General features: G+C 40.9%; 2 protein-coding genes across 4 annotated transcripts in view; both read left to right on the top strand.

Annotated features, from left to right (window-relative positions):
• The window catches only part of myo7ba (myosin VIIBa), a 31,426-nt gene extending 19,639 nt beyond the window's left edge, over window positions 1-11,787 (top strand). For 2 of the 3 annotated variants that reach the window (XM_008407680.3, XM_081606622.1), the window contains 17 exons: window positions 54-171; window positions 975-1,101; window positions 2,172-2,338; window positions 2,707-2,888; window positions 2,978-3,099; window positions 3,199-3,353; window positions 3,842-3,995; window positions 4,792-4,947; window positions 6,256-6,361; window positions 6,472-6,585; window positions 7,580-7,667; window positions 7,767-7,873; window positions 8,772-8,957; window positions 10,476-10,592; window positions 10,773-10,856; window positions 10,942-11,061; window positions 11,146-11,787. In XM_008407680.3, coding sequence (XP_008405902.2) covers window positions 54-171; window positions 975-1,101; window positions 2,172-2,338; window positions 2,707-2,888; window positions 2,978-3,099; window positions 3,199-3,353; window positions 3,842-3,995; window positions 4,792-4,947; window positions 6,256-6,361; window positions 6,472-6,585; window positions 7,580-7,667; window positions 7,767-7,873; window positions 8,772-8,957; window positions 10,476-10,592; window positions 10,773-10,856; window positions 10,942-11,061; window positions 11,146-11,229 — 2,187 coding nt within the window. In that variant the 3' untranslated portion in view covers window positions 11,230-11,787. The remainder of the gene's footprint in view (window positions 1-53; window positions 172-974; window positions 1,102-2,171; window positions 2,339-2,706; window positions 2,889-2,977; window positions 3,100-3,198; window positions 3,354-3,841; window positions 3,996-4,791; window positions 4,948-6,255; window positions 6,362-6,471; window positions 6,586-7,579; window positions 7,668-7,766; window positions 7,874-8,771; window positions 8,958-10,475; window positions 10,593-10,772; window positions 10,857-10,941; window positions 11,062-11,145) is intronic. The other variant, XM_081606623.1, reaches the window with a different exon arrangement.
• A 2,968-nt stretch (window positions 11,788-14,755) lies between these two features.
• Window positions 14,756-26,518, top strand: gpr17 (G protein-coupled receptor 17). Its single transcript, XM_008407679.3, has 2 exons — window positions 14,756-15,064; window positions 23,202-26,518. Exon 2 carries the CDS (start codon window positions 23,211-23,213, stop codon window positions 24,228-24,230), a length of 1,020 nt encoding a protein of 339 aa, XP_008405901.1. The 5' UTR covers window positions 14,756-15,064; window positions 23,202-23,210; the 3' UTR covers window positions 24,231-26,518.
• Window positions 26,519-26,531: the final 13 nt, after the last annotated feature.

The following is a 26,531-nucleotide window of genomic DNA, read 5'->3' as shown; positions in this document are numbered from 1 at the left end:
CAATGAAACAAATAAATCCTCCAGCAGCTTCTAATGAACACAAATCATGCCAGAGCACCTTCCTGAGTTCCGGACAAAAAGCGGACCTGGTGAAGGCGGAGGTGGTCGACTACGCCAGAGAGAAGTGGCCCATGTTCTTCTCCAAGTTCTTTGAGGTCACCAAGCAGTCGGGTAGGGCAACCTTTGTCATTTGTTTTTAAAATGTGATCTTCATCAAATCTCCAGGTCTCCTTATTTCAATACAACCACTATAAAAATAGCTTGAGAGAGTAAAATGGTGAAATGACGTGTTACAACTCTCCAAGGGAGTTTTGCAGGCTACCAGAGGTATTTGATATGTTTACTGGAGCTGCTACCCGTAGTAGACTCTCAGAATAATCTGGCATATTTGTCAGGTGAAGCCAGATAAAACTAGAAATGAAATAAGTTATAAATGTGTCCGTTTTTATGACCTCAGCAATGTCAGTGTCTAAACGTTACACATTCTTGGTTATGTTTTCTCCCTTTCCTAGTCTGTCCTGTTCAGGTGATCAGAGGTTGTACAGCACTGACGCCGTTGCTTAGCGTTACTGCATTGTGAAAGTGGAAAGTGTTACATCAGCTGACAGTAAAAGTGTTAAAAATATCTTTTGAGCTCCATGCAAATGAACTTCACTTCCTCATTTAGTGTTGCTTGACTTCATGACTAGAATGAAAGTGTTTCTTTAACTGTCTGCAAGATTAATTTAGGAACTTATGACAAAAAAGAAAATGTAGGCATTGTGTGGAAATAGACCCGCCCAAGTCTTGTTTTCCCAAATCATTCAAGCTGGATGTTGTTTAATGACTCCAGCCTGAAATAACAGCTCACATGGGTCATTAATCAATTCATTTCCTTACTGATGATAGTAATATAATTTGGGTGCTGTTTAGTTCTTTGCATGTGACAGAAGGATCTAAGGTAGTCTCACTCTTGAATGTGTTTCTGTCTCCAGGTCCCCCGTTACCAAAGAGTAAGTTCATCGTGGCCATAAACTGGACCGGTATCACGTTCCTGGACGAGAGGGAGAAGAGGCTGCTGGAGCTGTCCTTCCCAGAAGTGACAGGAGTCAACACCGTCAGGTAGAGACGCTTCTTCCTCAACTAGGACGATCTGAAACAGGAGCTGAAGGAAATGTGAAATGGGGGTGTAGTGATGCATCCGACTCGTAATGCATGTAGAACAACCAATCCAGGTTTGGCCTGTCTTTAAGCCCAAAATGATTAATTCCCAGTTTAGGCTTTAATGTAATCATTTAATTTTACCAACACATTTCTTCTGAGTAGAAGTGATATTTTTGAGTCCTGACTTAAGTTTGGTAGAGATTCTGTTGAAGGGGCTTTGGACCTGTAGCTCCTTATCGTCAGAATACCAGTGGAAACATTTGAAAAGCTAGATGGGAATTATGAGAATGACTTGGTGTGATGCCAGTAAAGTTTGTGTACGTTCTTAAAACTTTGCGAAATAGCCCTTTAGTCTTGTACTGATGGGAAGATATGAAGGTTAGCATTGTTAGCTGCTAACGGTTAGCCAGTTCCCACACTGCTTACAAGTCATTCCTACATGCCCAGCTTTCCTTGTGATGAATCCATATTAGTTGATTCCGTCAACACAACAGGCAACTAAAGAACTACTTCCTGTTTTACTACAAAATAAGAGTTTCATTCATAGATAGAACATTGTGCCAAATTTAAAGCACTGAAAATCATAACTAAGGCGGAAACGATTAATCGAGTTGTGATTAGTTGAATTAGTTGTAATTAGGATGGTGGATGGTGAAATAATTGTCAACTAATTTAGTAATCGATTAATCGTTAATCGGAGTATACTGATTCAAAGAAAGGTCATTTGCTGAAAGAATGACACACTCAGAAGGAATTAGGGCAAAACTGCACAAAAGATATTGGATTTAAGATGAAAAACTCTTGTCTGTAAACATGTTTTACTCAGAACTCAAGTGGCATTTTTAGCTTCACCGGGTTCAAATTCTGCAAAAAAGAAAAAAGATTAATTAAACACCTTTGCTATCCATTTATTAAATAATCAACAGATTAGTAGGCATCATTTTTTAGCTGCAGATGTTTTGGAGTTTTACTCTCAGATCTTGCCTCAGTCCTCGTGGTAACCGTATCGCTCTGTTGTTGTTGCTCAGGGAGGGTAAAACCTCGGGCCTCGCTGTGTGTCTGCTGACGCTGAAAGGAGACTTCACCCTGAGCGGATCTTTTGCTGAAGACATGTCCGAGCTGATCACCATGTTTCTCAGCGGACTGACGGAGCGCTCCAAGTACGCCGTGGCGCTGAGAGAAGTCAGCAGCCAAGGTCTGAGCATTAAGACTTTATTCTCATATTAATATGGCTGTACGCTTTTAACATTTGGACTTTTTTTTTGGAAAAAAGAAAAATATATAGCTTTACCATGACATTTTGTTGTAGAGTTGACCTGATTTCAAAGTCCAAATAAACTGAAGTTGTAAAACAAGATGGCCTTGGGCAATCTGACATCTCTTAGTTACAGACACCCAATGAGAGAATTGTTGACAAAAAACGCAACCCCAGATTTCTCCTAAAATTAAATGTTCAAAAACCCAAAAATTCAATCAATAAAATCGATTTAATGGATTATTCGCTGGGCGAAAACAGGAAAGTCTGTTTTTGACTCTCTTTCTCCTCCTCCTCCTCTTCCTCAGATGACCCCACCATCCTGAGCTTTAAAAGAGGAGAGCTGCTGATTCTCATCAAGGATGAGGAATTTTCCAAGCAGCGCGGCTGGATCAAATGTCAAAGCAGCAGCACCAAAAAGATCGGCGCTGTCTCCACGGAGACCATCTTTATCCTGCCGACGCTCAGCAAACCCAGCAACGAAGTCATGGTGCCGAACGTTCACCCGAGCTTCTGTTTTTTTCGGTAGTCCATCAGCTCAGATGATTCCTAAAACAACTTTTGCTTGTTTTCCCAAAGAACCTCCTCAACCTGTCGCCAAACCAAAGGAAGAACCTGGTGGAGGCGAACCGGAAAGATATGGGCACCGTGGAGAGAGTAGCTCCTGCCTCACTGAAGGACTTCTCCTTGCAGTACTTCAGGTTGGACGCTGTCTTTATCTTCACAGATCTTCACAGCTCTCCACAGATTTCCCCATAAAAGCTTGGTTTTTTTAAATTCCTTTTTGTTTCATCTTGCAGGCAGCCCACCAAGGATTTGAACCGCCAGGTGATTTCCAGGAACGCAGCGCCGGAGAAGCTGTGGGCTCACTCCAGAGAGCCCATCAGACAGCCTCTCCTCAAGAACCTGCTGGGCAACCCGGAGCTCAGCCACAAGGCCTGCCTGGCCTTCACTGATATCCTCTCTGCACAGCTGCAGGAAAAACAGCTGCAGTAACACTTGTGTTTGTGTGTTTTAAAGAGCTACTCTAGAGGGTCACCGTCATGTAAAATTGACGTTTTTGAGCTTCCCCTCGTGTTTTAACATCATTTCCTCATGGAGATGTTGACTTGACTCTTTTATATATATTTGAGGTAGAGTATCCAGACATTGTACTCAAGTAACAGCATCAGTACTTCATAGTAAAATGACTCGAGGTTCGTAGTAAAAATCCTCCTAAAAGCATTTTGTTTTTCCAAAAAGTTACCCTAGTAAATGTAACTAATAGCTACTACCGAACTCTGTCATAAAGCATAACTCGCATTATTCATCAGATTTTTAGTCTGACTCCTCTGCTGTATGTTTATTGGTGGGAAAACATCAGATCAACTTTCTACCATCAAATCATTGAACTCTCCTCAGGTCGTGATGCTTCTCGTTATCTGACCTTGACCTGTGGCTCACCCATCTTGAAGTACATGGGAGATTATCCCACTAGGCAGATGCAGAGCCCCCTGGAGCTCACCGACCAGATCTTCAGCCCCCCCACTAAACATGAGGCGCTGCGGGACGAGATCTACTGCCAGATCATGAAGCAGATGACCAGCAACAACAACAGGTTGGTCTTTGCTTTTTCTGCCTGTTTTCTTGGCGTCCAAACAGTCGCACCCCTCTTTGGCGGGTTTTTTTTTTTTGTTTGTTTGTTTGTTTTTTTGGTTAGCTTGTTTTAAACTAAAAGATTTCACTTTTTTATTATTAATATGAAAGGATGTGTTCATACATTGATATTTTTCATATTTTGTCAAGTTACCAACACAGACCTCTGTGTGTTTTCCCAGGGATTTTGTGAGAGAAACCAAACGATTGCATTGTTTTCAAGTAATATAATCGTAATTCAAGAAGACATTCTCAAAGATTAATAAACTTTAAATTTTAAAGAGCATTTAACACTGAAACTTGGAGACATTTTAAATATCCAAAATAAATAAAGAAAACGACAGAAACGACAAATAAAATGAATCATGAATCATGTAGTCAAAGCACTGGACTTTTATCATCCAGTTTTTGGTGGAAAGAGAGAAAAATGATAAATCATACAAATTGAAATTAAGTTTGTTTAACTTATCATGCGATTGTCTGATTTATTGTTTACTGTGACGAGAAACGACAAATGAAAGAAATACTGAATCAGTTTAGGTCAGGGGTGGGCAAACACTTGTCAAACACTTCTTGTCAAAACATACAGCCAGAGCTACAATGAAATCCTCAAGAATGTTTCAGGTTTATGTGACAGAATGGCCTAGTCAAAGTTGAGACCGTTGCGGGCTGAAGGTGTGCGCACATCGCTGCAGGACGCCGTGCGGTCCGGACACGAAGGCGGGCGCTCTCTACTCGGGTCTCCTCTGTGCCTGCAGGTTCAGCATAGAGCTGGGCTGGCAGCTGCTGTGGCTGTGCTGCGGCCTGTTCCCGCCCAGCCAGGCCCTCCTCAGACACGCCCAGAAGTTTGTGGAGTCCCGGCGCAGAGAGCAGCTGGCCTCCGACTGTCTGCAGCGGCTGCAGAGCTCGCTCAGGTTCGTCCTGCACCACCAGCACATAAACTGTTGGCCCGGCATCTCATCAGCTTCTGCACCAGCCTTCCTGGCTGCGAGGAGGAAAAAGTCTAACTGTGATGTCTTGTTTTTTTTGTGTTTTTTTTCATATGCTGTTGTCTTTCTTTGAGAAAAAAAAAACACATGCAGTGTGATGCAGAACTTGTTGCACCATTGAAGAGGCTGTGAACACAAATGCCTTGCATCAACGTTGCACCAGGGTGACCAACCAAATCCAGCATTTGCATAGCCTCTGCTATAAATACACCTTATTTACAGTCTGCATGACGACGCCAGGCAGGATTATTTCAATACAGCTTTTAATCAGCAAGCAGAAATTACAGCAGTGGCAGCATCATGTCTTTGATAAAAAAAAACAAAAAACAACACTAAAATAAAACAAAGTAAATGCTGTTTCATACATATGATTGGTGGCGACTTAATTCTGCTACATAAATAAGCATTTTGATATGTTATAATTACATAGAAGGTTAGCAGAAACTTCATCTTGAGATTAAAGAAATGTGGTATTGGTCCCTCCAGGATGTTAGCATTTATTTATGTTTTTCTGATTGTTGCAGTCTAAAATTACTGATTTTTCAAAAAGTTGCGGTCAAAACCTCACATTTTTTAAGCTTTATTTTGCCGTAACAGTCTTGGGGGGCGAAGGGGATTGAAATTACTTCACATAATCATTCGAGAGAAAAAAAAAAAAGACAGGACTTTAACATAGTTGATATTTAAAGTGCAAATAAAATTTTCAACATTTACAAGAAGGGTTATTCTTGTAATGCACCCTTAACAAATAAAGCTGTGTCTTGAGTTATTAAAATGCAAAAGGATTTCATATCAACATGAACTTTATATATAGTATAAGCAAGTCCTACACAGTATTACAAAAATTATTTTTGTAACAAAAAAAAAAGGTGAAGTTACTGTTCAGTGGCACACATGCTGTCATCTTCCAGGTTTGACTTTCAAGAGACGTGAAACAGGAAGTGAAATTATAAGGGAGCTGAGGGGATTGGTTGAAATTCAGCTGAGTTGCAGTGATTGGTCAGAAGAGAAGGAAATACAGGAAAGGTTAAGGTGATTGGTCAGATTTGTGGGAAAGCTGCGATGACTGGTAGAAAATTGTAAGTGTGCAAAATTTGGTAAATGATGTGTGAATTTCTGTTTAACATTGCAACTTCCTGAAGGGACTGATTAGTGAAACCAAGCCATCAGATAAACTCATATCACTGCAAACGTACATAAACAGAGCATTAACGTTTTGATGGTTGTGTTTAGGATTGATCCCAGGAAGCTCCCGCCGCACCAGGTGGAGGTGGACGCCATCCAGCAGAACAGCACCCAGATCTTCCACAAAATCTACTTCCCCAACGACACAGACGAGGTACGCAGCGGGACGTTCTCTCTCCCCCCACCGGAGACGCAGCAGAGCGAAACAAATCGGCTTTAAGAAAGCATAATGTCAACACAGACTCCTCTCCTCCCGATGTCCAGATATTTGAGGTTGCAACCAGCACCAGGATCCGGGATCTCATCCAGAATATTTCCAAAAAGCTCAAGCTGGCTTCAGCCGACGGCTTCAGCATCTTTGTGAAAACGCACGACAAGGTTCAGCCATCAGTTTCACACCTTTCACGGTCATTTCCTGTGAACTTCTGGTTGCTATGGAGATTTGGTGATCCCACCGCAATTTCTTTTTTCTTGCGTTTGTTTCAAACCATTTTAATTATTGCTCCAACTGTAGGTATAGGCAACTTTAAGCAAGGAACTACATTTTTAAAGATCAACACTGTTCTGCCTGATTTAAATGACTTTTTTTTCCTTGTCATTCCCATTTTGAAAATTAACCCTGAAAGATTCAGACAGAGAAAAACTGGAAAAAGAAAAACCAAAGTTCAACATTGTAGATGTTTTTGTAAGGAGTACTTTGGAGATGAAAATATGAAGTCTTTTTATTATTATTGCAAAGTTTTATGGTAATATCATTTTGTACAAGTGTTGCACAAAAAGTACACATATATGTGCACATGTTCTACATAAAAATAGCTTGAAAAAGACATTTGAACTTGCCTTTTTTAAATACTACATTACAGTGAATCTCAGAGATCTTGCTCAGCCAGGGTTTTTCAAGTTGTGGTAGTTTGTGACCCTGTATGGGGGGCTTGTAAGCAAATTTCCTGTCCAATAACATTCCAAGACTGAACATTAGGGTTTAATCTCTGAGTTTGGATCACAGACCAAAAGAACGGTCAACATTTGTCCATTATTTTTGACCCTTAGTGTTTCAAGATAAAAACAGGGCCTCTGTGTTTCTTTGGAAATCCTCATAGTTCTTTTCCACTGAAAAGTTTTCCACTGTCTGACCATTCACACGATGTTTGTCAGACACCAAAAAAGCAAAACCAGATCTGTGAGGACAGAATGTCATCATTTTGTTCCTCTAACACTGGAAGAGAGAACATTTCTCCTTCGTCTATAGCAGAGCGTATGTTGGCCTCAGATGTGGAGCATGATGTTTTGTGGATTAGATTTTTCTCTATAATGAACATTTACGTTCTCTGATGAGGCTAAAACCCGTCTAACCATCTCTGTCTAATCTCAGGTTCACAGCCTGAACGACACAGACTACTTCTTTGACAGTCTGAGACAAATCACCGACTGGTCCAAACAAGCCAAGAGGATTAAAGACGGTAACCACACAGCATGCAGAGAATGAAGGTTTGGATGGTCGGCGATATTTGTCTGCAGACTCCTCTCTCCCTCTGTCTCTGTCTGTCTGTGTGCTGCAGGTGGACCGGTCAGCATTTCCTACCACGTGTTCTTCATGAGGAAGTTGTGGTTCAATGTAATCCCTGGCAGAGACACCGAGGCTGACCTTATCTTCCATTTCCCTCAGGTGCGTTTCAGTGAGCAGCTTCGCTTTCCCAGCTTCATTCAACTCGTTTTTACACCCAGCAGAAAAGCTTCTGTCCTCGTCCACTTTGAATATAATCGGACCTCGCACACAAATGAGGATGTCAGCTGGGAAGGCGGCGTGGAAAAACATTGGCAAATATTCTCAACCAAACAGACCAGAGGCGGTTATTTATCTACTGACTCGGGGAAGTGGGTTCAAAGGTCAAATCTCTGAAGAAATGCAACAGTTTGAGCACTGAGCAGGAGTCACTCACTAGTTCAGTGTTTTCATTTATCTGACCGGCTCTTTTTCCAGACGGAAGAGATGGATGTGACGATGTCTCACTAAATCTCACGAGACTAAATTATTAGTTTATTAGCTGATTATAGATTTGACTTCACCTGGCTTAACCTTGGAGGAAAGGTTTGGTAAAGAAATGATGAATTCACAAGACGAGGGTTTTCAAGGTCCAACATGTTGTAATGCCAGAAGACGGGTTGACCTCCAGGTGGGTCAGTCGGTGGGCAGGTTCCTGGAACTAGCTTTGACTTCTGCTTGAGGTGGTCCCTGTACATCCTATCTCAGGTTGTTGGAAAATGTTCCCCCAATAAATATCAAAATTGATCCATCTTGAAATCTCGATCTGCTTAAAAGTTGTTTGTGGTCAAACATCCAGCCAGGATCTTGTTTAGTGGCTGCAAACATTGTTTGGTTTCTCCCCATTTCCTAAGTGGTTTTTAATCCTAATGTTACCGGGGGTGTATGAATGGTTTTGACCCAGTGTGGGTCACAGACGATCTGCGATGAATTTGAATGTGAGGCCAAAACGAACCTTCACTCTGACGACAACTGCATGTAAACTACCACAACAAACCCCAACTGCTTCTCTGTTTTCCAGGAGTTGCCCAAGTACCTGAGAGGCTATCACGTTTGTACCAAGGAGGAAATGGTCAACATTGCCTCTCTGCTCTTCAGGGTAAAGGTCAACGGTGACAAAAGCCAGATCCCCACGATTCCCAAGGTGTTGAAGGAGCTGGTTCCCGCCGACCAGCTGAAGGCCATGTCTGAAAACGAGTGGAAAAAGGTAGAAGGACCAGGCTGGTTGTGGGGGTGAGGAGGGGTTAGATAGATTTAGGGATGTGAAGGAGTTCAGAGGTCGGCAGAGAGGAATATGAGGCCTGCTGGATCTGTTGTTGTTATGGTGCAAAACTAGAAACCTCAATGTTTATTTTTGTTATTTTGGTACACAATATCATAACTTCTGTCTTTGATATCTATTTATATCCCTCTAACTTTTTAACCATTTGTCTCATTACAATCACAAACAGCAACCTTTAAAAACTAAGGAGCAATTTTGCTTTGAGGCCAGACAAAAAATAATAATGTAGTCACAAATGTCACAGGAATTTAAAAAAAAAAAAGACATCTTATGCATTTAGATACATGTACATGTGGATACATGTAAATTAGTTGTGGTAAATTAGAGCCACAATTTTTATCTTGATTTTTAGGATTTAAAATAAAGATGAAGATACATTTTTGGAAAAACAGAGACTGGATAGTTATTATGTTCCCTGTAGGATTGAAGATAATGTAGAATAAGAAAAAAAAAATTCTTAGTGAAAATTCAATGTAATTATTGCAGAAAATAAATGAAAAACTGTTAAAAACTGGCAAGTGTTGTTACAATATTTAAAACATTTGTTGATTTGTTTTAGTTTTTAGCTAAAGTTACAGAGAGTCATTGTGGACAAATCCAAGCAGGACAACAACCTCTAATTCATGTTTAGTCATGTTTTAGAATGGCCCAGTCAAAGTCCAGACTTGAAACCAGTTGAGAATCTACTGCTCTGTGTCTGATCTGACTGAGCTGTAGCGTCATAGCAAAAAAAAAGTAATGGACAAAAAAATTCAAACTCAAAGATGTTAAAAACTAGCAGACACTTAAACCCAATGTTTTTGACCAATTTTGAGAAAAAAGTGCTGTAAAATCAGAACAAATGTGAGGATTTGTTGAGTTTGTGTGAATTTGGTGGAATTTAGAAAAACTGGAGGGACTTATTGATGTAGTTTGGAGTCCAGATGGCCACATAAAGAGCTGATGGGGACCAGATTTGGCCCCCTGGCCTTGGGTTTGAATTGCTCTAGAGTTTAAATTGCTCTAATACTTAGTTTTTAAGCAAATTAAGTACTGTAAATAATGCGCTTAGTGGAAAAATATGAATTGTGACTTTATAAGCTGTTCATTAATAAGAGCTTGATAACGGTGGGCGGGTGTTTGCAAAAAAAAAAGTCTCCCCTTGAATAAGGAGAGGATTATAAAGGGTCTCTGTGAGAAAGCAGAATAAGAGATACAACATTCTTTTGTTAGATTTTGGCTCATGGTGACATTTCTCTATAATGAGACTTTGCTTTGCTGATCATATATAAACAATATGTCCATTATGGAGGAGGAGAACGCCCACGGCTCGGCGAGAACTCACCCTGCAGCCTGTGGGGGTGGAGAGGGACTCATTAACCTCATTAAAAACGGGGCAATTTCTTTTCTTCCTTTTTCTCTCTCTCTTTTTTTAATGCTGCTACATGTTTGCTTTTCTTCCAGAACATCACCAACCTCTTTAACAAACAGGGCAGCATGGCTGTCGAGGAAGCAAAAGTTGCCTTCCTGAAGGTGGTGTGTCGCTGGCCGACGTTCGGCTGCGCGTTCTTTGAAGTGAAGGTGGGTTCTGCAGACTCTCCGTCTCTGATCTGTTCAGACGAGTTGATTGGTCAGTGGCTTCTGCATCCTCTCTCACCGCTGTGCTCTTGCAGCAGAAAGCAAACAGCCGCTGAAGCCGTAAAAACTAGTTGAGCCTAAATTTTTCTGTCTCTATTCTTTTTTTTTTTTTTTTTTTAACAGCAAACATCAGAGCAAGATTTTCCAGATATTGTGCGAATCGCCATCAGCAAAACTGGACTCACAATCCTGCACCCGAAAACTAAGGTTACAAAAAGGCAAAATTTGCAATTAGAAATGTTTGTTTTTCTGCGTCGCTTCAATTACTGATGTTTTATTTTAACTTTACAAGGAGGTTCTGGCAAATCACCCATACAACAAAATAGCTAATTGGTGCAGTGGAAGCACCTACTTTCACATGACCGTCGGCAGCTTGGTGAAGGGCAACAAATTCCTCTGTGAGACGTCGCTGGTAGGTTGTTTTGTTTTGGGTTTTTTAACAAAGTTTGTTTTTATATTCTTTGCATTCATTTTTTTTCCCTTTTTCCATGAACAGGGCTACAAGATGGATGACCTGATAACCTCCTATGTCAGCATGTACCTCAGAGAGAGAACCAGAGGCCAGCGCTACAACATGTGAGCCTGTGAAGTCAGCCCTGCAGCTCCAGAATAAATTACCCAAGATTTCAGTGTCGTTTGGTGGAAAAAGTCACAGGTTTATTGCGTAAAAATACAAATGTTTCTCAGTTTTGATTTGAAGCAAGGCTCTGTTTACGTCACTCACCCAAAGATGAAGAGCACTGGTTCCTTTGAATGTTTACTAGAACTAAGTATGTTTTGATCAGGATTCTTTTTTTTTTTCTGTCCTTGAATTATTTAGGATTAGACATCGAGACTCAGTCTGATACTTGATTAAAATCTGTATTGTGTAGACTGTATGCAGTAAAACATTTCACTGAATTTAATCAGTATTATGTGATTTGTATTAGTACTGTAATCTTGTTTTTTCCCAATTTACAAATAATCATGCTGCGCTTGTTCCTGTCTGACTTGATCAGCAGCCATAGATAAACACACAGCACAACCTCAAAGTCCTGCTCCAATGTAGCTTTATTATTTGTTTCTAAAGTCATTTAATCTAACTTTGAAAACACATACAGGTAAAGTTCTCAATAAACTCACGTTTTGCTCTTGTTTATGATGTTTTCATGCTTCAGTGCTAGGCTAATGTTATGACTCACTAGTGCAACAGATTGACCTGTAAACAGGAAACTGGCAGGAATCAGGCTTTGAGTTTCAACAGGGAACCAAGAGCTGATGCCTCAGATCCAATCAAGATAATGAACCGTTGAGTTGATGTTTCTTAAATCAACTGATCTGCCTTTCTGTTCAGAAATAAAACAACACAGGAAAATGTCCCTTTGACAGCATTTCAAAGTGTTTCCAAAACGAATCAGAATATCTGGGTCTTGATGGAACTCAGACATAGTTGACTCTAACCTTTTGGACTCGGTCTGTTGGGTTCTGGATTGCACAGCGTGTGGAGCCCCAGCTCCACAGCCAGTCACCATTTCATGTCATTTCCCAATGATCCAGGGAATCTTTGGATAACTGCATGATTTCGTTCTATCCATAAATGGATTTGAAGAGATTCTCTAAGAAAAAACATTTAAAGTGTCGCTTTGATGATTTTCAGGGTTGTAGCCAGTTCTCCACTTTCAATTAGTTATTCAATCAACCGTTTTAATAGACGTGCAACATATATATATATATATATATATATATATATATATATATATATATACCGGTTGACTCTGCCTTCCCCTGTATGAAATGAAGAAATACAATTAGCACTGAATACACAATTTAGTCAGAAACGACCAATCAGAGTCAGGAGGAGGGTCTTAATGCTGTCAATCACACTTGTGTATGTTCAAATTAAAGTGCAAATGACAGAGAAACAACTTACCTTTCCAGAAAAACACTTGGCGTTCATGTGAGGGGAAACAGAGGAAGGGGGAATGAGCTGCTTCTGAGGATGATTGACAGCACTAAAGCCCTCCTTCTGGCTCTGATTGGTTGTTTCTAGTTAGCACTGGTAGAAGGCAGAGGAGCTCGATTTTTTTTTTTCTTTTCTTCAGATTATCTGTATGACGTCACAACATGGTAAACTTTAATTTTTTATTTTTTTAATAAACGTGACATACCCCTGCATTAATTAAAACTATCTTTGTAAAGATTCCTGAACCACCAGGCTGTTTTAGTAATATTCACTTCCTTTTACCGGAGCTTTGTGTCACTTCCTTTAAACGCAGATGTCTGAACATGCTTGTGCTCCTGTGTCTCACACACACACACACACACACACACACACACATCATGGGGCCCCACAGTTTGACACAATACCCCACACACGTCTTGTGGTATTAAAAACTCTGTGGGATGCCCTTCACAGCAGCTTTCTTTACTAATCAGTCCAAGTAGTAAATCTCAGAATGGGCGTTCCCATGAGAAAATGTTAACTTCAGTTCTTCTTTTTTTTTTCTTTTGGTAAATTTGTCAAATAAAACCTGACGTTCAATCTGGTGATGTTGATTTCACTTGCTCAGACGAGTTTTCCTTCCCGGTGAACATATCATCTCATTTGGCAGTTTTGAGGGAATATTTGCATCTTTTGACAAATTTTATTATTAAAAACAAAATTCCAGATGTATAATTTCTGTTAGAAGTTCTTGTATTTGGATCAGTTTCTGAAATCTATGATGGTGTATTAGAGTTATTGTACATAGAAAAAAACTGTAAATTTCCACCCAAAAAATAGAAAGAAATTGAGATTCTCAGATATTTTCTAGAAAGCACTTGGACATTTTCTGAGCTCCTAAGGGTGATAACTTTAGATTTTTGGATCTCGAAGTTTCCAAATGTTCTTTCTATAAATTTTTTTAGTTGAATCTCAAAACATCTGTTTTTTGGCAGATGTTTCTCCTTTTTTTCTTCCTACAATAGCCCTGATGTAGCAATGTAAGCAGTAGAGGGGGGTTATAGTGAAAAATAAAATCATTTCTTCATTGTCTCTGAACCATCAGAGGAACCATTTTTGCCTGAACCTCTTTCAGCGGCACGAAGAATGATGCTCTTGATATCAGCCAATCCACAAAGAAATGTTTTTGCTGCGCGGCTACCAAACTGAGAAAGTAGACGGGCCAAACAAAGGTGGAGGAGGGGGGCAACCACCCCAATTAGAAGTTGGCAACAGATTAACGGGGTAGCGATGTCAAAGCCCGTCTCCAGACCTCTGCAGATAGTGGCTGCATTCAAGTCAGCAGAATAGCATTTGCATGTGGATAATACAGAAGAGAATAAGGGCCCATGTCTGCAGCACACAGCTGTGGAGTCCACATATGAAAGAAATATTATCCCCCCTCAGCCAGACAGGCCTTTCTCCACATCTGTCCGTCGACTGTGTGATTATTTTGGGCATTCCGATTCAAGATGCCCCCAGGAGGCAAAAGGGCAACAAGGGCCTCTGTTTGCCCCTGGAACACTGCAGAAACACAAAGTCTCACCAAGGATTTGATACATTTGAAATCAGACAAAAAATAACTTCAAGTAACTTTTCAGCTACAAATAGGGACTCAAATTTGAGTAAATAAACCTTAATACTGATTTTTGTTTTAAAGTACACTGGCAAATTAACTCACTTACGAAAGAATGTGAAACGGAAATAATCTGAGTGGGTCGAGCACGTTTTCATCAATTATTTACTTAAAACTAGTTCCTGTATCTTGCCGAAAAGTTACTTTTAAGTTACTTTTGTCTTATTTCAAGTGTACTAAGGTATTTGCACTATAAACTGGGCCATAATTAGAAATATTTTGTGTTTTCCTGTGCTAGTTTTATTTCTCTCCTCACCCCTCGATGCCCTGTGGAGCAGGAGGCCGTCCACAAAAGATCATCTCTGAGACTCAGTCATAAACTCCACAATTAACAACTCCAAATCTTCTCTTCTCTTCAGCAGGGTGTGTGTGTGTGGAGTTCATGTTTAAGGCTCTTGCTGCAGCACCAGCCCTGGTTACCATGGCGTCCTACCCGACTGAGGCATGCCATTCTTCTCCTCCCCCCTCCCCTGCCCGACCCCCCGTTGCCGAACTGCGGCTCTTATTCTGACTCGAGCTATTGTGGAGCGCACAAGTGGCTCTCAGAGGAGAAGGGGATGCGGAGAGAAAGGGTGGGGTCAGGGTTCAGGAGAAAGGCTCCCCGTCGGGGCTCCTTTTCTGTTATCAAATTTGTTGTGAGACAAAAAGAGCTACAGTTTCATTCCTTGGGTCGTCTTGAGGGAGAGAGCAGAGGGGTCATAGGACGGCATTCCTCGTGTCAGAGCATCAGTTCTTCCACGGAGCGCCACATGAACTCCTGGTCTTCAGTCAGGGCTCCCTGCTCCAGCACCAACCGCCGCACACTCAGGATATCAACCGGTAAGTCTGCTCAGCTTCTGACTTTATCACATCTGCTTCCACAATAACTATGTGCATCAGTATTTTCTCAGTTGAATAACTGAGAAAAACTTTTTTTTAAGTCTTTAAAAGTTTTTTTTTTTATGTTCTGTTTCTGATTAATCAGTTATTTGTGTGGGACATTTCAGCATCAAGGTAGTTCAGAGCTTTACGTAGTGAAAACATCAAAACATAAACAAGTGTGAAACTAGTAACGTCAAAATATGTTGAACAATGTTCCAGTTATTATGATTCAAAAAGCAACTCTGAACAAGAAGGTTTTTATCCTTGATTTAAAGGAGCTCAGGGTTTCTGCTGATTGGCAGTTTTCAGGAAGTTTGTTCCAGATTTGATGTGAATAGAACCTGGATGCTGCTTCTCCATGTTTGGCTCTTTATGATTGTAATGTATTGGGTTCAAAGTGAGATCCACACTTTCTGTTAGAAAGTTAAAAAAAAAAATAAGAAAAATGAGAAAGGGAAGAAAAAGTAATATATCCAAAGAAAAATAATCAAATCACTCGTTATGTTGCATTTACTATCAGAATCAATCAACTTGTCAAACCTGTGGTCAGGTCTTCCAGCCTGTATCCCACAGTTCCCTCATATTTTTTTTCTCAGAAACATCATAGTTTGGTTTCTGTAGCCTAGTCGCTCCATGATGCCTAGTCGCTCCATGATGCCTAGTCGCTCCATGATGCCTAGTCGCTCCATGATGCCTAGTCGCTCCATGATGCCTAGTCGCTCCATAATGCCTAGTCGCTCCATGATGCCTAGTCGCTCCATGATGCCTAGTCGCTCCATGATGCCTAGTCGCTCCATAATGCCTAGTCGCTCCATGATGCCTAGTCGCTCCATAATGCCTAGTCGCTCCATGATGCCTAGTCGCTCCATGATGCCTAGTCGCTCCATGATGCCTAGTCGCTCCATGATGCCTAGTCGCTCCATGATGCCTAGTCGCTCCATGATGCCTAGTCGCTCCATGATGCCTAGTCGCTCCATGATGCCTAGTCGCTCCATGATGCCTAGTCGCTCATGATGCCTAGTCGCTCATGATGCCTAGTCGCTCCATGATGCCTAGTCGCCCCATGATGCCTAGTCGTCATGATGCCTAGTCGCTCATGATGCCTAGTCGCTCCATGATGCCTAGTCGCTCCATGATGCCTAGTCGCTCCATGATGCCTAGTCGCTCCATGATGCCTAGTCGCTCCATGATGCCTATCGCTCATGATGCCTAGTCGCTCCATGATGCCTAGTCGCTCCATGATGCCTAGTCGCTCCATGATGCCTAGTCGCTCATGATGCCTAGTCGCTCCATGATGCCTAGTCGCTCCATGATGCCTAGTCGCTCCATGATGCCTAGTCGCTCCATGATGCCTAGTCGCTCCATGATGCCTAGTCGCTCCATGATGCCTAGTCGCTCCATGATGCCTAGTCGCTCCATGATGCCTAGTCGCTCATGATGCCTAGTCGCTCATGATGCCTAGTCGCTCATGATGCCTAGTCGCTCCATGATGCCTAGTCGCTCATGATGCCTAGTCGCTCCATGATGCCTAGTCGCTCCATGATGCCTAGTCGCTCCATGATGCCTAGTCGCTCCATGATGCCTAGTCGCTCCATGACGCCTAGTCGCTCATGACGCCTAGTCGCTCCATGACGCCTAGTCGCTCCATGACGCCTAGTCGCTCCATGACGCCTAGTCGCTCCATGACGCCTAGTCGCTCCATGACGCCTAGTCGCTCCATGACGCCTAGTCGCTCCATGATGCCTAGTCGCTCATGATGCCTAGTCGCTCCATGATGCCTAGTCGCTCCATGATGCCTAGTCGCTCATGATGCCTAGTCGCTCCATGATGCCTAGTCGCTCCATGATGCCTAGTCGCTCATGATGCCTAGTCGCTCCATGATGCCTAGTCGCTCCATGATGCCTAGTCGCTCCATGATGCCTAGTCGCTCCATGATGCCTAGTCGCTCCATGATGCCTAGTCGCTCCATGATGCCTAGTCGCTCCATGATGCCTAGTCGCTCCATGATGCCTAGTCGCTCCATGATGCCTAGTCGCTCATGATGCCTAGTCGCTCCATGATGCCTAGTCGCTCCATGATGCCTAGTCGCTCCATGATGCCTAGTCGCTCCATGATGCCTAGTCGCTCCATGATGCCTAGTCGCTCCATGATGCCTAGTCGCTCCTTTTCTGCATTTTACTGTGATTCCTGACATGTCAAAAATAGGCTGAGGAAAAGCAGACGTATCATGATGCTTGAGCCACCGTGTTTTACAATCTACTCGGGTTAGAAATTAGTTCTTGAGGATCATTTGAGAAACGGTCCGTGTCCCCGGTATCCAGATGAAATAAAAATGTTTTCTTCAGTTCGTGAAGCGTTGCTCCATTTCTCTGTTTGCGGGCTGCTGGGACAAACCAACCTCTCCTGCTTGTTGTTGTTGTTGTTGTTGTTGTTGTTTTCGACTCCAGCTTGGCTGCTCATGTATTTCCCTCCACATCTTTTAAGTTTTGGTTTCTAATTTGAATTGTTAGCCGAGCAGCTGATGGTTCTCTTACACTCACTGAAGGACCGCATCAACCAAACTCCACTGATGGACCAGGATCTGAGCATGCCTCTCAATAAATGATTCAATTACACAGATTCACATCACAAATGATGGATTTCATAGCTTTACCTCAACTTCTAGAACTCTATTTCTCTTCTAGACATAGAAGACAGTTAGGGATGTTAATCCGCCTCATATTTGAATAAAACTGTATCTGTCAGATTCCTCCTTTTACTCTACAGTATTCCAGTCAAAGTGTCAGATTACACATACTACAGATTAGTCGACTGGAGACCAGAATGCTCGGTCAGCTCTCCTTATGAGTGCGTCTGCACAGATCAGTTTAACTAGATTGCTGTGGTGAAAGCGAATTTCTGGTTTTGTTCTCTTCAGGATTATCTCTTAGAGATGCATGTATTCAGGCTTTTCTGCTCCACTGTTCCGCGTCCGGATTGTTTCCCACCTCCACCTCCTCCACCGCCGGGGCTGCAATTCTTTTCTTTAAGGAGGGATGAAAGCACAGAGTCTGAGTCTTGGCCGAGATTTTCCTCTTTGAGAGCCACACTGCTACATCTGGTTGGCTCCAAATGGACCAAAAAGTGAGGAACGGCGTATTAGGGCCAGTGAGGATAGAAAACAAAAGAAGGAGCACATTTCTGCCAAAAAAGTAAGAAATTTTGAGATCAATCTCAGAAATCTTCTGGAAACATTAATCTAAAAATTTTTGTTTTTTTGGCAGAAATGTACTCCCGTTTTTTTCATTATCTACAATGACTCTAATATGCCATTGCAAAAACAAGCCCCTGATTTCCCTCTATTTTTTTGACGAGCTCATTAGTTACACATGTTCTAGTATTGCTGTTGGATTCTGTATAAATGCTACAGAAACAGCCTCAGACTGATTAAAGTCAGACTTTTTGTGACCTGCTGATGAAAGCTGAGCTGGTGTCCAGCTACAACAACAGAAGAAAAGAGGAGTGGACAGTGGAGATTTCCCACCGATGGACAATAGTGTGTGTGGGTGTTTCTTTCTTTTATTTTTTTTTTAGGTGTGTCTACACATGAGAACACAATGTTCAGTCCCACAAAGAATGTTTGAAAGTGTTTTGGTGAATTTCAAGTTACCTTTAATAAGTTACAGCAGTTGGTACAGTACTTTGTTTTTAATGGAGCAACATTGTTTCATACTGGCAGCCCCTCTGAAAAGTCAAAAGGTGTGTTGATTGTAAAAAGTATTTACTTTTAAAGCGTATTCTGTCTGTTAATATTTTTATTTGGCATAGACTTAAAGTAACATATGAATGGAAACATTGTAAAACAATTAGTTACACATGTTATATGTTTTTCAGCTCTTAACAGTGGTGATTGTGGATTTCAATGCTACAATGAATGGGATGTGCTTTTGAAGGAATTAAACCTCATAAAACCATCAGTAAAGCTTCACAGTGGAAATATTGATGTTGATGAGATTTTCTCCAAAATAATAACCTTTTTCAACCTTTATAGCTCCACTGTTGAAAATGAGGCTCTAACATTCACAAATGACAATGAAATAAATTCCAGTCCAACATCTGGTTTGAGGTGATTCCTCTGGAACCTGTTGGAGGAAACCTTCAGAATATGTGGCTTTAACTTAACAGAGCTCTGTGGTTCCTCCTATGAGTCGAAATTTCTCATATTGAGGTAATCAAACAAAATTTCAGATCTACCATAATAATATTTGCTGGCCTCAGGTTTACAACCAGCTTCTGTTTGAGAAACCAGTAACCTGCTCCCAGTGTCAGAATCTCACTGAGGAAGAAACTGCATTAAGTTTTCTATCACTTTAATATGTCTGCTATACCAGGTATATTTTTTCATATATAATAAGTTAATAGAGTTTCATTTACAACTTTTATATCTTTGTGTCGATGTGGTAGATCTCTGCCGGATGGTGACAAAAAAGATCTTGGTCTAAAAAAATGTTGCACCCCTGTTCTACAAGCCTCCTACTGCAAACTAAAAATGATACAAATTCGGCCAATATTCACAGATGATTGATGCAGATAGACTTTATTTTTCAATTAGTGCAAAATTATTACCAACAAATTAAAATCTTGCATTGAAAATGCCAATATCTACCTGCGAAATATCCTGGTTGAAATCCCGGACAAGCCCCCAATTTATCACAGTCCATCACATTGGCTACGACAAAAAAAGCCCACTGATACATACATTTATAGAAAATAATCCACACTTTATTTACCAAATTAAATTAACATTACGAAACATGTCTTTAGCTGTGTCAGAGAGCCAGCAGGAACCAGGTTTGAGAATTTTGACCCACAGGACAAAAATTATTGACAGCTTGTTGTGAATGAGTATATGTCATTCACAACAAACATCAAACATAAATATGTTTCATTACGTATTTAACAAACAAATGGCTTCTACCGCGACAATTATGTGAAATTAAATTAATTGTCCAATATTTTTAAAAAAATAGTTCGGTGCTGTCGGGCTCAGAGTCTGAGGCTTTTCCTTTATCAAACAATTTTTTTTGCCTCTTATTTAGTGGAAATATTGATGTTGATGAAACTTAATGATAACCTTTTTTAAACTTAAAGCTTTACTGTTGAAAATGAGGAGCTATCATTCACAAATAAATGACATTGAAATAAAATTCAATTCAACATCTGGTTTGAGGCGATTCCTCTGGAATCTGTTGGAGGAAAAATATCCCAACTTCAGAAGATGAGCTTTAACTTAACAGAGCTCTGTGGTTCCTTCTATCAGTATGAGCGTCAGGGTGAGGAGGCGCCAGACATGGAAAACTGGGATGACTCCATACCATGATGTTCAGAATTTAGGTCTGGTGGCATCTCGCAGTATCAACATTGCAGCCAGTGGGCTGAGGGAAACATGGCTCTATTTTGTAGCAATGCAAGAGCTACCAGCTTTTATCGCTTTGCAAAAAAGTTCATCTGCACAGACACTCCAAAGCACACAAAGAAGCAATTATACAATTATATATATATATATATATATATATATATATATATATATATATATATATATATATATATATATATATATATAATGATTCCACCCAGATAAATAAACATTAATATGAAATTCATATCAATGATGAGTGAACACTAAATGTTCACTGAATTGCACCTTTTCATGCTAATGTTTACGGTGAATAATTCCTGTACACACAAGAGGAGAACACACGTGAGCCTTTGAACAGAGGAACGTTTGAAACTTCAGGTTTTATGCAAATAAAAATTTTGTTTCTACCTAAATCCTTTTACATAAAACAGAAATCCATTCAAAGATAAGGTTTCGGTTCTATCCGACATGTTTTGGTATCGGGTTTTTGCAAGGAAAATATCAAGCAAATCAGTTGTAATGTGAAGCTAAAAAGCAACAACCAAAAAAAATGTGCACTACAAGCACACAAGTTATTACTGAGAACCAGTGGTGGAGAAAGTACTCAAAGAATGTACTTAAGTAAAAGTACAAATACACAGACAAAAATGTACTCAAGTAAAAGTAAAACTACCACATTAACATTTGTACTTAAGTAAAAGTAAAAAAGTACTGGCTTTTAAAAATACTTAAGTATTAAAAGTAAAAGTACTTGCTGAATCCCTAATACAATATCATTAAGTGAACCGATCGTTTTTAATTTTAATACATTATAAATGTGCCATTTTAATGAACAATGCCACAGATAAAGCATGTTTTTATTATGTTTACTCTGTAACATAGTTTAGTTTAGATATGTGATTCTATGCATCATAATTTCAGGGATGGAAACATCTGGTCTCCTGTCCTAACATAGCATGAACTTCACTTTTTTTTGCCACTAGTGGCTTTTCTTTTGAAAGAAATCCAACAGAAAGGGGATGGAAAGAAGGTGGGTGGGAGAGGACAGGCAACCGAGGAGCCAGTAGCAGAGTTGTAGTCAAGTCCACCTACCCAAGACCAAGTCAAGACCAGCACCCTGCGCTACGTGACGCAAAAAAATTAAGTTTTACCTATCAAAATTGCTTCTCAAATTGATCTGAAAGATCCACATTCCCATAAAACACGTAGATATTAAATACTTAGAGCTGAAATAAATGTAATCAGTAAAGATCCGTCCAGAAGAATCGGTTTGTTCCTGAATGTCATATCACTATATTGCAGACTTTGGTCACAGCGTTATCCCATAAATGCAACACCTCATCAACACCTCCACACAATAATTCAATGCATGAGTGACAACTTTTTTTTCATTACAGATGCAACATATGCGTCTCTGTACAGCTAGCTTAGCAAGCATCACGTCCACAGATCTTACCTTTCTTTAAGCTTTCCTTCCAAGTGACACTAAAAGGTGGACGAAGTCCTCACCGTCTGTGAAAGCGAAGCGCTGCTTATTTTACATGTCGCCATATCTTATGATTTATGCAGCGCTATTATATTACTGACGATTAGACAGACATCTTCTCCCGCTCAGAGGAAACCACTGCGCATGTCTGGAGCTCCGCGTGCGAGTAAAGGGGGAGGCTATGGAGGGAGGCACATCCTACAATAAACTGACTGAAATTCATTGTAGCAGAGTGATATCTTTTCCAGAAAAGCCACGTTTCCTACTTACCAGCTCATATAAATCAGTTGTTAGAAGCCAGAGCCAGTTAAGCTACAAAAAGAAAAGCAAAGAGCTAATGACCTGGGCTGACTTCCTGGGCTTTGTAGAGGAACTTTAATGGTCAGAACAAAGCAATTACATCATCTGAGGTCACTGGCACATTAACCAGGGACACTACCATCTATTGTTACCTTGTGAGTCTGGTGCAGTTCCAAACATGCTCCCTGCCTGTTGTCTCTCTGATTGGACACAGTTGGACTAGCTTGGCTTCCTGTCACGAAGTTAGTTTGCTCCTAGAATACTAAGGTTATGTTCACATTGCAGGCCTTAATGTTCAAATCCAATGTTTTGTGATTTTATTTAATTTTTTTGCATGGTTGTTCACATTTGTATCTCCTGTGTGAGCTGGAGAGCACGTTAGTAATGTAGCTAACGTGCTCAGAGGTTGTGGAAGAAAAGTTGTTGTCCAACCAGAGCGATCACCAACATTAACAACTTGATCTGCATTATTTCCCACCACGGTTGTTGTTTTTCTTCACACTTGCGCATATTAAGACACAGAATAGTGACATTTGTTGAGCGTCAATGGTCACTATTAGGTAGGATAAATGTGACTTGACCGCACAGACACTGGTCACATTTGAAAAGATTACATATCAGATTTAGGACCGCATAACCAAGATGCCACGGTTGCAGTTGTTAAAATTGGATCTGTGTCATGAAAAGACACAGATCCAATCAGATACAAGTTGCATATGGGCAAAAAAAATTGTATTTAGGTCACTTCAGGCTGCAGTGTGATTGTAGCCTAAGACTGAACTTTTTTTTTGACTTAACCCAAATTCATGTTCTAGTGGTTTAAAAGACAACACTCATCTCTTCTGCGAATATAAAAAAAATACAAACTGCAATTTTCTGTGAAACTTAATGCAATTTTTCTCTTTCCTCAGGAACCAAAAATGGAGTCTGCCACGATTGCAGAAGCATCTTTACTCTCAAACCAGTCATCTAAGAGCTGTGCACCAGCAGAGACAGCAATAGAGAACCAGCTGTTTGGGTGGTTCTACATGGTGGTCTTCATCCTGGCCCTTGGTGGTAACAGTCTTGCTCTCTGGATCTTTTCTCGTCAGCGTGGGGCTTTTTGCCCTGCTAACATCTTCTTGGTTCATCTGGCAGTGGCAGACCTATCTTATGTGGTCATCCTCCCACTCAGAGCAATTTACCACTTCACCGGCGGCCACTGGCCGCTGGGTGAGGTCCCCTGCAGGCTGGTGGGCTTTTTGTTCTATGTCAACATGTACGCCAGTCTGTACTTTCTGGCTTGCGTGGCAGGGGACCGCTACCTGGCTGTGGTTCATGCTGTAAGGTCAATGAAGCTTCGCCAAGGTCGCTATGCTCACATCATCAGCTTCTCCTTGTGGGTCTTGGTCACACTCTCTATGGCGCCACTGCTGGTTACCCATCAGACAGCACAGGTGGACAACACAACGGTGTGCTTGCAGCTGTACAGAGAGAAGGTGTCCCACAAGGCGCTGGTCTCTCTGGCTGTAGCCTTCACCCCGCCTTTCCTTGTCACCCTATCCTGTTACCTGCTCATCATCCACAGCCTGCACCGGGGCTCCAGGCTGGAGCCTGCCCTAAAACTCAGGGCCCTGCGTACCATTGGTGCCGTCATTCTCATCTACATGGTCTGCTTTCTGCCCTATCATCTGAGCAGAGTCACCTTCATCCTTGGCTACAACGACCCAGACGTATCCTGCCAAACACGAAGAGCCTTGAGCATGGCCAATCGCCTTACCTCCTCCCTCACCTGCATGAACGGTGCTATGGACCCACTGGTGTACCTGTTCGGGGCAGAGAAATTCAGAAGCACGCTGAAGAGGTTGTTCTGTAAAGATAAGACAGGGATGATTGGGGCCACTAGCGGAGACCTAAAGGGAACACATGAAAGCTCGCTGAGTGCCAAGTCTGAGTTCTGAGTAAAAGACCTGGAAGACTGTCGTAAACAGCTTTGTTCAGGCCTTAATGGATGCTATGAACCTTAGCCTGGATGGAGTGAAGCATGAACTAAAGTCCAACATCCAGGCTTCACTCTGCACCTGGTCTAATAAACCCCTTATGAAACTATTTGTGCAAAGTTTCAATGAAAAGTCACCCTGAATAGACAGCTTGTTTAAAAAGTGAGATGTTCGCTGATGAAAGGGCCCAAGCATCTTACATTTCAGTGTCTGTTTCAGTCAAATTTGGAGGATTTCTTGGTTAATCAAAGACGTATTGTCAATGACATGCGGACAATGACTGACCAACTTCAAATAACGATGTGCGTAGAGATGTCCAATTTAGAAATTTTCTGTGAATAATATAAAGTGACACAACTACAGGCCCTTTCACAAAACACTTTCGGTTGCTTTTTTTGCCATCATTTGATTTCTGAAGGTAGCAAGAGGAGATGATCAACGTGGTACTGTCCAAACCCACAGGTGGGATAGAGACAGAGCTGTAAAAGTCAACGTATGTAAGGAGGAGCTGGGTTTATGGCTCGGGGGTTTGCTGTAGGGACGACAGACAATGAGATGATCCGGCTGTGGGACTTGAGGCCAAAATCCAATGGGACTCTGGTTTCCACATTGACACGTCAGACAAGTTGCACTGAAGTAAGCTAAAAACAGATTAATGAACCTCACACGCCTTGTGTCTCTGATACGTTTCACCTTTTACAATGAGAAATGTCAGAAATATGCTCCATATTCACCTGTCCGGGTTCTACCAGGGTCCAGCAAAGTCAGCTTCATTTATTGATTTTAAAAACATGATTAGCTTGAATGGGGTCTGATGAATAGGGGCTATGGTGGATCTGTTTTATGACAGAGGCCAATGATTCTAGTGTTGAATATAATGCATTTTCCTTCTGTAGGAAAGTTTTTTTTATTATTATTATTTTAAATATGTACCTTATTACAACTGTAGAGTCAACATGTATTGTCAAAACTGTCATGGTAACAGATTTTTGCATGTTTTGTATGGTTTCAATCATATATCTAATGTCTTTCCCTTTGTTTTTGAGACGGGTTTTCCCATTGTTTTACATTGGAAACCTATGAAAAGATGTTGTATTTTCTGTGACTTCATAGCCTCAACATCTTAGAGGAACAACTAGCAATATGATCACCATAGTCAGAATTTGTCATGCGGTCACAAACATGTCTTTTTTTGTTTGTTTCTGTTTCTTTATCTCACTTCCTAGTCATGTGTGACTTATTTGGAAGAAAAGGAGGAATAGCTGTTTTTACCGTACATCAGAGAACAATCTGTCATCAACAGCCATTTTCACCACAGTAAATGTGATGAAAATGATAACTTATTTAAATATCAAAACACTGGAAAAGGAAACCAAACCTTCCCATGAACTGTGGACTAAACAGGACCAGGCGTCATGGCCGTTGACCATAATAAGAAGAAATGGTGACTGTGAATTCAACTTCTAACATGTGTTTTCTGTAAGCCAAATGAAACAGACACTCATTATTGTAAGAAGTGTGGTTTGATGTGTATTTAGCTTAGCAACCTTGAGTATTTAATCCAGACAGGAAAGCACAATGAAACTGTGAGAAGCTTGGGGTCTCTGACTGGATTTTTTTTTTTTTTTTTTTTTTGAAAAATCAAGTGTCTATACTTTCATTCATGACCAAATTTTTGGAGTTTCAAACTCTTGATTTGAGTCCATTACGGCACCAGCTGAAAAATGTAACAAATGTTGCCGTTTTGCTCCCAAATCAAACCGAGTCTACTGGACTATCAGGTGTGAAAACACCTTTAAAATATGATTCTGTTAAGGTAACTTTAAAATTGTACAGAATATGCAAACTGTGCATTTGTTGACCTTTAATTTCTCTTTGGAGGCTTCAGGCCGGCACCGAAGAATCTCAAATGTCGGTTATCCCTTGGGCCGGCTCTGACACTAACCAGTGATGATGTAATTAAAGTAGTGTAGAGATTTACTGATATCTGCAGGAGGCTAATATGACAAATTACTATTGTATATAAACATACTCTTCATTTTTTCTTTCAGCTTCTTAAATTTGCTATAGTCTGCGTTTCTGCTACAATATTACACAACACCGTCTGACTTCATGAAACTTGCAAACCGCTGTTATGCTTGAGACAAATTTCACAAGTAGTGCTCTTTCTGATCCTTTAACTTGTAACTGTTTTATTTTTATACTCTGCAATGAATTTGCTTAATTCTTCTCATAAAAACTACAAATGAGCCAACAGCTGAC

Source organism: Poecilia reticulata, chromosome 4 (genome assembly GCF_904066995.2).
Source record: "Poecilia reticulata chromosome 4, P_reticulata-male-v2, whole genome shotgun sequence".
Lineage (NCBI taxonomy): Eukaryota > Metazoa > Chordata > Actinopteri > Cyprinodontiformes > Poeciliidae > Poecilia > Poecilia reticulata.
The sequence above is the reverse complement of the archived record's forward strand: the minus strand, read 5'-3'. Positions and strand labels throughout refer to the sequence as shown.